This window comes from Tenrec ecaudatus, chromosome 5 (genome assembly GCF_050624435.1).
Source record: "Tenrec ecaudatus isolate mTenEca1 chromosome 5, mTenEca1.hap1, whole genome shotgun sequence".
Classification (NCBI taxonomy): domain Eukaryota; kingdom Metazoa; phylum Chordata; class Mammalia; order Afrosoricida; family Tenrecidae; genus Tenrec; species Tenrec ecaudatus.
This window is the reverse complement of record NC_134534.1, coordinates 38,558,819-38,575,000: the sequence shown is the minus strand read 5'-3', so window position 1 is coordinate 38,575,000 and position 16,182 is coordinate 38,558,819. Positions and strand designations below refer to the sequence as shown.

Genomic DNA, 16,182 nt, shown 5'->3' with positions numbered 1-16,182 from the left:
CCCAGCCTCAAAACCAGGACCCACACACGCGTGCGCACATGCACGCTCGCGCGCGCGCACACGCCAACTTGTTGTTGAGCTGGGTGATAAAAAGAAGCAAAGTCTGGAAAAGCCTCCTCTGTGGTTTAAAGTCAGCTCTGGTCACATTTGTTGTTCGTTGCCATGCAGCCCGTTTCCACTGGCGGTGATCCATACATGTAGAGTAGAACTATTCTGGGAGTTGTTCAAGACTACCTCTTCTCTGAGGAGCTTCTGGGGAAAATGAAGAATCTTATTGCTGGCCTCAAATGGAGCTAAGCTAAAAGCCAAGAATACCAGAAATATGTTTACTGGTAGTGTTCTATTGTAAAGGCATTAGCCTATGTGGATCATAACAAATTATGAACAACGCTGAGAAGAAGATGGGAATTATAGAATACTTCATTGTGCTCATGAGAAAACTGCACATGGACCAAGAGGCAGTCAGACAGCACAAGGGACAACTGCATTGTTTAAAATCAGGAAAGGTGTGCATCAGGGCTGTACCCTTGCATCATGTTTACTCAAATCTGTATGTTGAACAGATAACCTTAGAAGCGTTTCATACATATAGAAGTAAAAATTCCAAACAAAATGTTTGTTTGCATTTATTGGGTGGCCACTGGCAATTCCTCTCAGTAATGCAGTTGTTTTTGTCATGTTGTGATATCTACAAAAAGTAGAAAAGACCCATCAAAACAATGGTTTTCCAGGGGATCTGCTGGGTAATTTAATTTGAAGCAGAGAGGTCAACTCAGAAGGTTATAGCAACTTTTTTAGGACCCCAAAGGGGCTATCTTAATTGGTTCTCAAAGACCACGGGATGATCATTGGGGGTTATTATTGAAGAAGTTCTAAGAAAATTGAAAATTCTACTGGTAGGGGAGAAAGGGGCAGGTGAGAGTTACACTGAGGATTTTTTACTTTTTTCCCTCAAGAAACCGTGTACCTGCTCATTCTTTAAGGGAAACAAGGGCTTTCCTATCAGAATTTGGGGGGGAACATCCCATCGCCCCCACAGCCCTGGTCTTACCATAGTATGTTCAGCCAAATTGCACACATATGGAAGCTGGACACTGAAGAAAGAAAGCTGGAGAAGTATCGATGTATTTAAATTATGGTGTTGGCTGATCATTTTAGACAAATGGATGCATAAGCAAATGTGGTGAAGAAAGCTGATGGTGCCCGGCTATCAAAAGATTTAGCATCTAGGGTCTTAAGTGCTTGGAGGTTAAACAAGTAGCCATCTAGCAGAGAAGCAACAAAGCCCACATGGAAGAAGCATACCAGGCTGTGTGATCATGAGATGTTAACAGGAAGAGTTATCAGAAGCTCATCCTAATTGATAAGAAGGGGATTGGATGTAGTGTAGACCCAAGGTCCACCAGCAAGACAATTGGACAGTCCCTCATAGAAGGGCCTTTCAGAATGGAGGATAAATTCAGGGTGCAATGGGGCACTGATAAACCACATAACTATCCTGTAGTTCTTTAAGATTTCCTCCCCTTACTATTATGGTCCATACATGATATTCCTCATTGTTTAGTGTAGACTTATGTATGTTCATTTGTACATTTAAGTCACTCGGTACATGGTAATCAAGATAGATGACCCTTCAGAGACACTGACAGGAGTAATTCTTCCTTGAGGGTACAGGAACTGAGATGCAGGTGGGGGGGAGGTGAGAAAAGGGGAGTTGATAGCATTGATGAGTCTATAGTCCTACCTGATGGGTTCAAACAACAGAACTGTATGAGAAGGGAAGGGATATATTGGAGTGAATTAGATATGTCAATGAAAATGTTATTTAGGGGGAAAAATTATGGTGTTGGAAAAGAATTTTGAAAGTACCATGGACTGCTAGAAGAACAAAGAAATCTGTCTTGGAAGACATACAGCCAGAATGCTCCTTAGAAACAAAAATGACAAGTCATTGCCTCGTGTTCTTTGGATATGTTATCAGACCAGTCTCTGCAAAAGGATGTCCTAGAAAAAGAAATGGGTCATCGAACAAAGAGTAAGACCCTCCACAAGATGGAATGACACAGTGACTGTAACAGCATAATAATTATGAAGAAGATTTGTCTTATTATGAATCAGAGCTGAGAGTACACACTGGCCATACTTGACAATGTGTGACAACAACAATACAGAAGAAGTTACCTTAGCTGATGGTGCCTGGCTATCAAAGAATAGAGCATCTGGGTCTTAAAGGCTTGAAGAAAAACAAGCAGCCATCTAGTTCAGAAGCAACAAATCCCACATGGAAGAAGCACACTAGCCTGTGTGATCACAAGGTGTCAAAGGGATCAGGTTTCAGGCATCAAAGAACAAAAATTCAAATCATTGTGAATGAGGGGGAGTGCGGAGTGGGGACCCAAATTCCATCTGTAGGCGACTGGACATCCACTTATGGAAGGGTCGCGGGGAGGAGATGAGCCAGTCAGGTTGCAGGGTAGCAACGAAGAAACACACAACTTTCCTCTAGTTCCTAAATGCTCCCCCCCACACACACACTATCATGATCCCAATTCTACCTTTCAAATCTGGCTAGACCAGAGGATGTACACTGGTACAGATAGGAACTGGAAACACAGGGAATCCAGGACAGATGATCCCTTCAGTACCAATGGTGAAAGTGGTGATACCGGGAGAGTGGAGGGAAGGTGGAGTAGAAAGGGGCAAGGATCTACATATAACCCCCTGCCTGGGGTACACACAACAGAAAAGTGGGTGAAGGGAGACGTCATACAGTGTAAGACATGACAAAATAATAATTTATAAATTATCAAGGGTTCATGAGAGAGGGGGGAACGGGGAGGGAGGGGAGAAAATGAGGAGCTGATACCAAGGGCTCAAGTAGAAAGCAAATATTTTTGAATGAAGATAGCAACCAATGTACAAATGTGCTTGACACAGTGTATGTATGTATTAAGATAAAGAGTTGTATGAACCCCCAATAATATGATTTAAAAATAAATTAATAAAAATAGTTGATTTCTTAAGTGGTCTAGAGAGAGGTCAGTTATGTTTTAAAACTTAAGATATCTTGTCCCTCACCATGGGATCAATAGAAAGTAAATGTCTAGAAAAATAAAGATGGCAACATATGTACAAATACTGATGTATGGATGTTATAAAGAGCTGTGAGAGCCCCTAGTAAAATGATATTTTAATTAAAAAATCTGTCCTTTATGGTACTAATTTGATAATACTATTATGATTGCCCCAAATTTAGTCCTAATGGAATATTCTGGTAGTATGACCAACTAACTAGTTGGTAGTATGCCAACTGTCATGAAATTTTAATTTTTAATTCTTAGCTATTAAGGAAGACTTTTCAAGAGTTTTTAGACTTACCTTTTTTAAGTGTAGAGGTGCTGTTTAATAATTGAGGAGAGAAAAATAAACATCTTTTTTTCTTAGAATTTAACTTATCACACAGGATGGGACTAATTCCAGCTGAGGTATCACTATTAGAATAGCTAGAATTTCTTGGGCTTATCAGCAAAATTTACTATTGGAATGAGGCTAGCAGCTACTATTAGGAATATTTGCCTGATGTAGAAAATACTTCAAATCTCCAAGACGTGATGGAAGATGTTAACATGCTCTCAGCTGCTTGTATGGGGTGTGTGTGCCATATTGGCTTTATGATGACTTCTGTCAAGTAACCGAGACAAAATTCTTTCAATAGAAAGGAAGCATTGCAGGCAGGGAATGAGCAAATGTTTTCCTTCTACATCTTAACTCTTAGTTTTCAAGTCTATGGGGCCATAACTTTTTAAGGTATTGATAGCATATGACCCAGAGAAAGTTGATATGTGGCTTTCATTCAATTGGGTCTTGATCTATCATTCCGAAGTTATGGGTGACCAATAAAAGCTTCGAATGGCTTGTGATTTTGTAACATCTTGGTGGATTTTTTAATCCCCAGGTACATAGAAGAGAAGACTGAGGTCCAGACTTCCTTTGAAGGAAATCCACAGTTATGTAAACCAGCTTTGTGTAGAAGTAGTAAAGAGACTATATGACGGCGTTTCCAACAGTTCATGGGAAATTGCATTCTTTCATTCCATTTTCCATGAGCTTTTCTACACCCCTAATATAACAGTTCAATGTGTAAATTAAATACGTAACTAAATTCTGTTTAACTTTAAAAACCAGCTACTAGATAAAATCAATTACGAAGATACTTGAAGACACATTTTGCAACTTGAACTGCATGTTGTAGAACAGATCATTTTAAAAACAGGTTATTTTCTTGTTTCTTCTCCATAAACTCTATATAGTACTTTTGAAGGGGACACTGTGTGTTGTTTGCGGGATAAATTACCAAATAAGAATTTGGATGGCTTTTTATCTACCAGATTTTCTCCAAGTTCAACGTTAGTTTTCTTATCCAAAAATCCAGTTACTAGTTGCAAGGCTCATTGGCATTGGTAGTAAGCATGTTGTAAGTCTGCCTCGCCACCCAAACGAAATGCGTGCTTTTCTGTGAATCTGAAGAGAATGCAGAGGCTCAGTAAACTTTCATGTGCTGCAGGGTCAGGGCTGATTCAATCTTATGGGAAGTTTATGAGAAAGGCTGATGTGATACAGTTGTTTCCAGTAAAATCAGAGCAGCGCTAAGGAGCCGATCTAAGTCAGTCTCTGAGGAAAGTTCTATGAGAAACAGACTCCACCTCAGACACAGTTGTAAACCCTCATCTAATGAGGACTTGCAGCTGCTTTCATCCTATTGAAACTCTCCACGCAGCCGTGGGACGAATGGTTTCCACATTGACCTCAGTTAAATGAACTTTGGATTTCATCAATATGAAGAGTAGTTACCTTGTGCACACAGAAGCTACGTTCAAAGAATTAGCATCAGGACCATTTGAAAGCAGCTTGTTGTTTCTGATGTGGAGACATGTGTTTTGATTAAGCTCCAAATTCCCAGAATGTGTCAAGTTTTATTTTTTAAAAGCTGAACTCATTACCAAAAGCAAACAAGTCAAATTAAACTCTGACGTTAGTATAAATCAATTAGATCTAGTCTCCTTGAACAAAAATGACCAACCTATTCCAATTTTATACGGGAGAGACATGGGGAGAGTGAATGGGAGTTTCTTCTGAGTTAAGGTTTTCTGTGCAGTTTTGTCTGGAACTAATTTTTTTCCATGAACTTATGAGCCACTGCAAATAAGGTTATGCTGTGAAATCATATATGTCTAAAGGGAGATCCAAACACATAAGTCTGAAGGTCAGGAGTGCCGATAAAAATCTCAGTAGCAGATTTGAACCTGACTGTATGTGTAGGTCAGTCTGTACCTTTTGGGATTTTAATTTTGTGGGTTTTGTTTTAGTTTCGGTTTATCGCACTGAAATAGGCACAGATACTGGTAGAACTATTATCATGGTAGTGAGTTTAGCAGGGGCCCTTTTTGTGTGTTTTACAGCTTAAATTAGAACAATAGACCAAACACAGACTGCAGTAAAACACAACCTTGACTGAAGGATCTCCATGCTGCTTTTATTGCACTTAGCACTGGTCTTTGGATGTGAATATTTATACTGATCCTGAGCTGGCGCAGTGGCCTCCTGCTGTTACTTCAAAGAGCCGGAAAAGTAGCTTCATGAGAAGGAGCAGTGGAAACTGTAGTACTCCTTACCAGTCTCTGTTAAGCAATGGTGGGTGTCATTAGTTCTGCTCATTTGCATAATTATTGCAGTATTGTGCAAACTTTTTTTTGCTGCCCAACTGGGAACAATTATATTACTTACGTGGGATCGTGTGTAGCATTCCCCTTAGAGAAAGAAAATATAAAAAGCCCTTGCTTTCTTACACTCTCTCTCCTCAAGTCCCCACATGCACACAGTGCATATTCAAGTTTGGGTGGTTTTTTTCCCATCAGAAATACAATTAATTAGAGGCCCTAAAGGAGGTGTTTTATAATTAAGTCAATGTAGTCTTTACAATGCTCTTTAAAATTCAGTTTAATCTACGAAGATAAATTTCACCCAGCACATCAATGGTTAAAATGACTATTCTTCTAAAAATGATAAAATTTTATGAAGTTTAATAGTGAAATCATTGGAAACTTGAGACTTAAAAAAACCCCAACTTTTGTTATTCCCTTGATTAAATTAATTTATAAGGTTGGAAGGGAGTGTTTCTGATTATTCCAAACATTTGCTATTTATGTAAAGTTTCCAGTGTAAACTATCACTGTGTTAAAGGGACTGTAAAAGCCTCTCCCAGCAGCAGCATCCCACCACACCCCAAAGCAAGGGCCTTCTCACCGATACAGACAAAAGTATTTGCAAATGTTTAGACAACAAGATACTTTTTTCTTCCCAAGTTAGAAAAGATCTGCTCTGTAATTCCATTTGTGTGAAATCATGAAAATATTGTAACCATTTTTTTTACTCTATTTGATTTTGTAAGATAGACAAAATGTTTACTGGTTTGAAAACACCATTACATTTTAGCGAGGGCAGAAGAATTAGGATTAATGTCACAGTGATACACAAATGTGATTGTCACTTTGATTTTGTGGTTTCACACTTGACTTTCCCATAATTTATATGATGTGAACAATGATCTCATGATTGGCAAAAACCATTCTGACCCGAGGTCAAGTGTGTCTGTTACATGTTGGAAATACTACTTCAGAGTGGCTGTCATATCGCCATACTTATGATAGGAAGGTAGAAAAATACGTGGATATGCTAACGTTAGACTTATAGTTAGATTTTCCTTTAAAAAATAAATGCTGGATTGCCCTTTTCTGTTGACCATTAAGACCCAAAAGTGATTGGTTGGAATCCTTGTTCATTTTTAAGTGTTTTGTTTTATTTTTTCCAAAACAAGTATCCATGTATTTGTAATATTTTTATTAACGAGACTTCTTTTTGAATGTGTTTATAAAAATGTTATGACTGAACAAAGAGTTTGAATAGAGCTTACCTCTCCCCATTCCAACATGCGTCTTAGTTTCATTTGCATGACTGTAATGTATTATTTGGTATTGCCCCATTATACGTGTGGTTTGAGCCAGTGCTCTGGAAGTACTGTGTCTCTTACCAGACATAGCGAGCTAATAAACTTAGCTCACAAGATGAGCTTAAGCAAGGTGAGCTAATAAACTTAGCTATCCTAGCACATTCAAAGGAGGCCTTAGCTACACTTGCCTCGCTACTAGTCCAGCTTTCAGCACCTTTCCAGGTGGCGCGGGTCAGTGCCGTATTAGTTGTGAAAGGATGGGAAAAGCACTGAAATGATCTCAAAAGTAAACTGTCACCTTGACATGTTTTCCTAGCTATTGAAAACCTTCTCAGATTGAGACCCATTGATAGTGAACTGTGGAATTCCTCAGATGTAAGTACCATCTGGTTGTGCTCAAGGATTGAAAGCTGTTATCTCCACATAACATTTCAGAGCCCTTTACTTTTTTCTTCACCAAACTATCCATTTTTAAGCCACAAATATTTTTCCAGCTCTTTCAGATTTTATCTGAAAGTATATTTTAACAGTATTTAAATAGTTCTTAAACAATAACAATTTATCTTGATAGATGGCATACTGTGTTTTTTCATTTTATTTTAATTAGCCATTGTGGAACCAAATTCCCTTTTGTTTTAGTCCTTTGAATATTGTTTAATTATAGTTATCATGCCAGATATCTTAAAGGTTATTTTACCAATACAGTTTCATTTAACATAAGCCATATGGAATCAATAGCTCCGTTTCCTAAAGTGAATGCTTGGAAAATCTTACATTCATATGTTAAGAGTACACATCCTTTCCTCATTAGTTGGAAAGTCCAGGGATTTTGGCACAGGTTCTGTGTGGAAGCATTGTGCAGCTTTTATATGGATTTTGTTTTTAGCCTTTGATGACACTGTTTAGAATAGGAAGTATCTAATAAGTAAAGCATTTTGTCTCAAGTGCTGCCAGTGTGTTTAATATATGCCTGGAGGTCTGAAACATTATCTTCTTCACTACAGTAATATGCATTTCATTCTCTGAAAGCAGAAGGTCGAACTTTTAAAAGGGACGCAAAGTACATTTTCAAACAGAGTAATTCAAAACATATGGACTAGGGGACCAGTGTAATGTACAGTTGGTTTTTATGGTTTAATCATGATCATGTTAATGCACACCAGTAGCTAATTAAAGAAAACTTTTATTGTCCATTTTAAATAAGTTAGGTAAAGAGCGGGAGAGCCGATGTAACAGCACTGCCCTGAGATACATGTTGCTGCTGCCCTGAACTCTCAGCCAGCCGAGACTGTGACTTTTGACAGCTTAAATGATTAGTCCCCTTGGACAACAGTAAACCAGAAGTTACTTTCAGAGTTATTACACTGTGAACTCTGCCCCCACCACCCCCACCCCAAGGAGTGGTAAATCGATGCCCAACCTTAGGGCCTCGCACCCTTGAGGAACTTGTAAACCTTTCCTGAATACCAGACCAGATCCATTTGGCTATATTAGATAAATCTGCAGGGACTGGTGACAATCCAAAAATCATCAACTTATTTATTTCAGGCTACAAATAGTTCAGAGTATAGCGAAATGGAGGAAGTTGTGACTTTTAACCCAGATTTAAGAATTGAGTCTTCTGGTACTGGGATCAGCTGTCTCCCCCCACCCCCAACCCCCAACCCTCCCCCTCCTTCAACGAGCGTGTGTGGATCAGTGGTTCAAATTCCGTGTGGCTCAGGAGTGACTAGAATTAGTTACCATCGGATTGTGTTGAGTAGCCTGTGTGACCTGAGCTGATAGCCCCTGCGGGTTATTTAGATCTCAAGATCACACCACTGGACATTCACTAGAGTCTAATGTGACAACCTCAACACAGAATAAGGCTGGACCTGCAGTTTCTTTATCTTTCTCCACAGGTGGTTTGTTTCTCTGTGTTCACACATATGGGGACACTTAATTCGCATTCCAGAAGGAGAGGCTAGAATTAAATACCAAGTTAAATCTCAAAAAGAAAATACGCACTACTCATGTGGTAATTGTAGCTGCCTTTTCTGATTGAGAGGATAAAAATCATTGACACGGCTTGCGTTCTTGATGGAACTCAAAGCAATTTTTTGAGGGTTTTTCCTGCATACATGCAGCTTATAATGCTTCCAATAAATTCTGTACTATGTACACACCTAATTTTCTTTTTTAAAATCATTTTATGGGGGGTCAAACAACACTTATCACAATCAATATGTATAGATATATATATATATCAATTGTATAAAGCACATTTGTACATTCATTACCCTCATCATTGTCAAAACATTTGTTCTCCACCTAAGCCCCTGGCATCAGCTCCTCATTTTCGCCCCTCTCCACTCCCTCATTAACCCTTGATAATTTATAAGTTATTATTTTGTCATATCTCACACTGTCTGACATCTCCCTTTGCCCACTTTTCTGTTGTCCATCCCCCAAGGAGGAGGTTATATGTAGATTCCTGTAATCGTTCCCGCTTTCTACCCTACTCTCCCTCTACCCTCCCAGTATCGCCACTCTCACCACTGGTCCTGAAGGGATCATCTGTCCTGGATTCCCTGTGTTTCCAGTCCCTATATGTACCTGTGTACATCCTCTGGTCTAGTCGGATTTGTAAGGTAGAATTGGGATCATGATAGTCTGTGGGGGGGTGGGGGTAGAGCAGGGGAAGCATTTAGGAACTAGAGGAGAGTTGTAAGTTTCATTGTTGCTACACTGCATCCTGACTGGCTCGTCTCCTCCCCGCGACCCTTCCATAAGGGGATGTCCAGTTGCCTACAAATGGGCTTTGGGTCCCCACTCCACACTCCCTCTCATTCACAATGATAAAATTTTTTGTTCTTTGATGCCCGATACCTTCGACACCTCGTGATCAGATAGGCTGGTGTGCTTCTTCCATATGGGATTTGCTGCTTCCTAGCTAGATGGCTGCTTTTTTTACCTTCAAGTCTTTAAGACCCCAGACGCTATATCTTTTGATAGTTGGGCACCATTAGCTTTCTTCACCCCAATTGCTTATGCACCCGCTCTGTCTTCAACGATTGTGTCAGGAAGGTGAGCATCATGGACACACCTAATTTTCTTAAATGTTACTTGAGAATTCGTAGTTGGTGATGAACCTGGAGGTAAACTTGCACTTTTTGTAGTAAACATACATCTTTAAAAACAAGTGGTCTTTGATAACAATTTCCTTAATTACTATTTTACTGTGTATTTTTGTTCAATGCGTACATTCGTTTATTCAAGCAGCTCACAGCACACCGTGATTTATCTTGACTGTGTGATCAGTAGGATAGTACTCTGGGAATACTAATATCATGCTCCCCTAGGCCACTAGCTTGCTGACTGAGGACCGACAGATGACTCCCTTGAAACCTGTTTCCTCAGCCGTAAGATCAGAATGACCGTACCCCTCACTGGGTTAGGACACCTGAGGAAGGGCCACAGCTCGAGTCCCTGGCAGTGTGGAGTTGTGCTGCCAAGGCGACCAGAGCTGTCACGGCACCCAGATGTCCTTTGCTCTCTATGTGCATAGTCGGTCCCTGCATGGAAAGCTGGGAGAACAAGTAGTCTTTCCTACGCAAAGGAAATGCCAACCTTCGATAGCTTGATTATTTATGTTTGATGTGATCATTTAAATCTACCCTGTTCCATGATTTCTTTAGTGGCCAACCTGTATTTTCATTTAGTCTGCTCACTCCCACCTCACTGTCATACTCTCCCCAATCAAACCTGCAAATCGGTGTTTTTCGTAACAGGCATGCGCAACAGAACCCAAACTACCTGAAGCATCATTTCAACCAGTTATTTCGGAGGATTTATTAGATGACTTTGTCCAACGAATACTGGTATGAGTCTTTAAGGAGACATATCCTTTGATCTCAATCACTTCATTAATTTTAGTAAAGAGAGTCTGATATTCACGCATCTACTTTAATGATAGATAGGCGTATATGATGCTTTTTTATTTGGGGTGAAATATTCCTTGCCATGTTGAGAGTTGCATGCTCAGTATGTTACAAGTTACCCACGACAGATTTTTTTTAAATCCCCTTTCAGCAACATGCTTATATAGCCTTGTATAGATAATAACTCAATGTTGACCAGTTTGAGACGTTTTATTGTCCTCACAGATCTCCAAACAAGAACAGAAAAAAATGGATACGTTTGACGGCGGCATGGCCGAAACCTCCTCTCGGTACAGCGGCGCCCAGGACAGTGGGATCGGCAGTGACAGCGTCAAAATCCGGATCGTGCAAATTGAGCAGCACAGCGGGACCAGCCAGCACCGCATCGCCCGTCCCTCACGCCAGTCGTCCATCGTCAAGAATCTCAATTTTATTCCCTTTGATATATTTATCACTGCAAGTAGAATCTCCCTGATGACTTACTCCTGCACAGCCTTACCCAAACCCAAGCCACCAGAACAGAAGGACGGTGAGAAAGCAGGCAGGAGTTCTTTAAATCTCCCAGACGTGGACTCGGAAGATGTGGCCAAGCCCCGCCAGGCGTGTATTTCCGCGGGGACCGCGGATGGTCCCCTAAGCAGCCGCATGGCCTGCCCCGCGGTCAAGGCCCTAGGAGCCCCCTCTCTCGATAGCCTCCATGCCTCCGCCAGGTCGTCAGCGCGGCAGGCACTCGGCATAACCATTGTGCGGCAGCCCGGGCGAAGAGGAACCGGCGACCTGCAGCTAGAGCCTTTCCTGCACTTCGTGGTGTCTCAGCCTTCCTTGCTGCTGAGCTGTCACCCCCGGAAGCAGCGCGTGGAAGTGTCCGTCTTTGATGCTGGGCTGAAAGGGGTAGCCGCTGACTACACATGTGCAGGTAAGAGCTGCCGAACAACTGCCACCACCTTAACGCTTTCCTCCCCATTTCCAGACTGATCAAACAGAAACCGTGGTCAGACCACACCAGACCCCTTTCCTCCACAGAACATGTGATCATGTGAGGTGCACGCCCCACAACTGCATCATGCTTAAGTAACGGTTCCAAATGTAGCAAGGTTATCGCCTTGGCATTCTCTCTGTATTTCTAAGTATTCTTTTTTTTTTTTTATCTTTCTTGGAGCCCCTCTAGGATACAAATTCTTAACAATGTCCAGTGACTAAAAAAATGTAGCTTTTTAAAAAAATTAATGCCCTATAGGTGTGCTTTTTATATTAATGGAACTATTCAGAATTTGTTTATTTTTTAACATCTTAGAAGATGTTTTGGTCTTCCATTTGATCTAAACACTTAACTGTGTAACAGCCCATTAAATGTGCTAGAGAAGGTTTGTTACTAAAGTAAGGTGATTTAAACAATTTCATACAGAACTACATTTATTAGTAATTTTGGCCAACCAGTTCCTGTTGCCCTACCCCACTTGCCTGACAACCAGATTCTTGGAATATGATAACTATGTACTCATTGCCATCAAGTCAGTGCTGACTCAGAGCGACCCCTGTGGGTTTCCGAGACTAACTGTCACTGTGGAACTGGAAAGCCCGGTCTTCCTCCTGCAGAGCTGCTGGTGGATTTGAACGGCTGACCATACAGATCACAGCCCAACGCTTAACTGACTACACCACCACCAATGCTAAAGCTTGCTGCCTGTTGAGACTGAGAATGTGAACATGCAGATATAGAGGATACTGGCTCCCAAGGAAGAAGGAGCCAGAGTGGCACTGTGGGATAGTCATTGGGCTGCTAATAGCAAGCTCGGAAGTTCAAACCCACCAGCCAACCACTGCAAGGAGAACAATGAGACTGTCTTGGAAACCCTGTCTAGGCACTGGGATGAATGGAATTGGACTAAGTAGCAGTGGTTTGATTTTCTGTGTACAGAGGCCAGTGGGAAGGGAGGGCAGACAGGCACGCGCGAGACTCCTTCCCACACAGGAGAGTCGGTCAGCTGGCTGGCTGAGGTTGGCGGAATCCTCTAAGAGGGCCCAAGGAAGCCCCCGGCTTGAATACAGGCATTTTTGTGAATAGCAGGTAGACCTACCTGCAGTTGTTGGAAACCAGCCGCAGGCATTTGGAGAACTGATCTCATCTGGAAGTCAGGCTTGTTGGTTCTCAGCTTTCAGGAGAACCATTTTCCAAATCAGGACCCCAGAGAGCAGGTGGCAGGAGTGAGGAGCCACATTCAATTCAAGCAGGAGGATCAGAGGAGCCCTGGGCCCTTGCTGAGGTTTATTTAGTACAAGTCCTCTGCTTGAGAAAAGGGGAAGGACATCCTAGATTACCTGCCGGCCCTCCCTCACAGGAGCCGGCTGGCACAGTGTCAGGAACGTGGCAGGAGAGTTATTACACCTTTGGTAGCTTGAAAATCAGCCATGGTGGGAATGAAAATTAATCTTGGAGATGAAAATTAATCTTTCTATAAGGTAACTTGTAGAAATCGAGCCCTATTTTTTAATAATGACTTTTAAAATTGTAAAGTGGGTGGGAGTTTACATTTCGTATCATCAACATTGCATCCTACAGTGAGCGTTTCAGCATTTTAGACACGCCTGAGGTTATTAAGGAGACACTGGCTTTTTTTGTTGTTGAAAAAATGATGGCAGCACAGCTTGGCCTGCGATCGCTTGGTGTTCTTTCCATGCGAGCCATGCACTATCATTGCATGTGTTTATATGGAAACCATATCGCACGCAATGCAGATAAAGTTTGTGTTTCACATTCTCAAAAGACTTAGGTAGCGTTCCAAAGAGGTACAATCATAATTGTAGTATAAATAAATATGAACATGTCTCAAAGATTGTACTTAGCTCATTCCTTAATGAGGGGACTAGTAAGAATGGCATGAAAGAGCTCATGTACAGAAGACATTAAGGCCCTGGCTCTGTCAGAGATTTTGATCCTGTGATTTCTTAACCAAAATCGACTGCCTTCAAGTCGATCCAACTCATATGGATACTGCAGGACAGAGATAACTGCTAAGGATTTTCGAAACTATAAATCTGTATGTAGTAGACAGCCTCATCTATCTCCTTCCAGTGGCTGGTAGGTTTGAACCACCAACCCTGCACTAAGCAGGACAGCACCTAACCAACTTTGCTACCAGAACTCTAAAAGTATATGAGGGGGTAACACCCCCCCCCCAAAAAAAAAACCCAGATTTTTTTCCCCAAAGCTATGTATTTACATTTTTCTATAAAATAACTTTATCACCTTCAAAGTACTCTCTATTACACTTAATACGTTTGTCAAATTGGCAATTACATTCTTGGAAACATTTTTCAAACTCATCTGTTTAGATGGCTGACAGCACCTCCCTTGTTTTTTTTCTTCACCTCTTCTATATCATCAAATCCCTGGCTTTTCATGTCTCTTTTCATTCACGGAAGCAAAAAGAAGTCACATGGAATGAGTTTAGGTGAGTAAGGTGTGTGGGGCAAGAGAGGCATGCTGTTTTTTGCCAAAAACTGGCGCACTGAGATGGCTGCATAAGCAGGTGCATTGTTGTGGTGGCAAAACTAGTCCCCTGTCTGCCACAATTCAGGCCTTTTATGTTTCACACTGTTAAATGCTATCTTTTCAGACCCTCTAAATAGAAAGTTTGACTAACAGTTGACATTTTCATCCATTCGGAAAGTTGATGGATGTCCAGAACAAAGTTTGTCATCAATTGATACTTAGCCATTTTGAAACAAGAAAACCACTCGTACACTTGAGTTTTTCCCATAGCAATGCCCTTGTAAGCTATATTCAACATTACGACAGTTTCTGTGGCATTCTTCCCAAGCAGGAAACAAAATTTCACAGCTTCAAGCTGTTCTCTTAAATCGACCACCCTAAAAAAAAAAAATGAGGTTTGAGTGAAAGTGCTTTAATGAAAAAAATTCACTATGACCAGAGAGAACCTTCCCAGGTGATGCCACTGGGTGCACTAACTCAGCGAGTTGCTTGATGCTCGCCTGGTGGTGGAGATATGCACCATGAAAGCTCTTCCCAGCAGAGCATTCTTCCATTTTGGGATGGGGTGGGGTGGGGGATGGGGCTGTACCAGTCAAAGTAAGGATTCCTTGATTCTTATTGATCTAATTTAGTAGAAGACAATGGAATCTTCCCCAAATTTTTTGAAGCCTCTCATATTATCATAGTACGGTCTGGAAGGCTTAAAAAGTTTTGCCATTACATTAAAAAGATTTGGTTTTATTTGACAAAGTCAGAGATTGTAATGAGTGTTAAAGCAAATACATGGAATCCTGTAAGCATTGCAGGAATACAGGTGTAATGTCATCAGTTGACTGCTTTAAATTCATCCTCACAGTTTTCACTCTTACTCTCCTCTGTGTAATCAGCATGCTTTATTGTTTTGCAGTGAAGCACTTTATCCTTTCCTGTTTTCATTTCCAGATTCAGACAGTCTTTGGAAATAGTTATTCATCCATTCAGTTTGAGCATCAGCTATTTATCAGATTGTACAGGTGCTGAAACAAGAACAAAATTAATTGACCACCATCGATTCTGACTCATAGAAACTGTAAGACAGGATATGCTCCAGTGGGTTTCTGACACCGTAACTCTTTCCAGCGTAGACAGCTTCGTCCTTCTCCTGTGGAGTGACTGGTACTTTCAAATACTGACCTTGTGGTTCTCAGTTGAACTCATGCCCGTTACACCATCAGGGCTAAGCTAGCAGTATAAATAAACCCAGTTTCTGCAATCCAACACTCTTTCTATTTAATAATCAACTTTAAAAGTTTAGGGCAAAAAAAGATTAATGGCATGTATGTTTATGAAATATTTCAATGCGTTAAGAAACCATTTAGAAAATATTGGTTCGAAAGTAATTACTGAAACCCAAATGAAGCCATTTAGAGAGCATTGGTTCGAGAGTAATTACTGAAACCCAAATGAGTATGATAGTGGGACAAGAGGAAAGTAAATAAAGGGAAATAGAGGAAGGATCTAGGAGGCAAAGGGCATTTATACAGGTCTAAATACAGGCATGTACATATGTAAATATATTTATATATAATATAGGGAAATAGATTTATGTGCATAATTTATAGGTTTAGTATTAAGGTAGCAGATGGACATTGGGCATCTACTCAAGTACTCCCTCAATGCAAGAACACTTTGTTCTGTTAAACTGGCATTCCATGATGCTCTCCTTTCCACCACGATCGCTGAAGATAAAGCAAGTGCATAAGGATATGTGGTAAAGAAAGCTA

The 16,182-nt window shown here is 40.8% G+C and overlaps 1 protein-coding gene across 3 annotated transcripts in view; it reads left to right on the top strand.

The window, feature by feature from the left end:
- The window catches only part of VPS13B (vacuolar protein sorting 13 homolog B), a 731,003-nt gene that overhangs the window by 498,678 nt on the left and 216,143 nt on the right, over positions 1–16,182 (top strand). For all 3 annotated transcript variants that reach the window (XM_075549441.1, XM_075549440.1, XM_075549439.1), the window contains exon 34: positions 11,152–11,842. In XM_075549441.1, the coding sequence (XP_075405556.1) occupies positions 11,152–11,842 (691 nt within the window). The remainder of the gene's footprint in view (positions 1–11,151; positions 11,843–16,182) is intronic.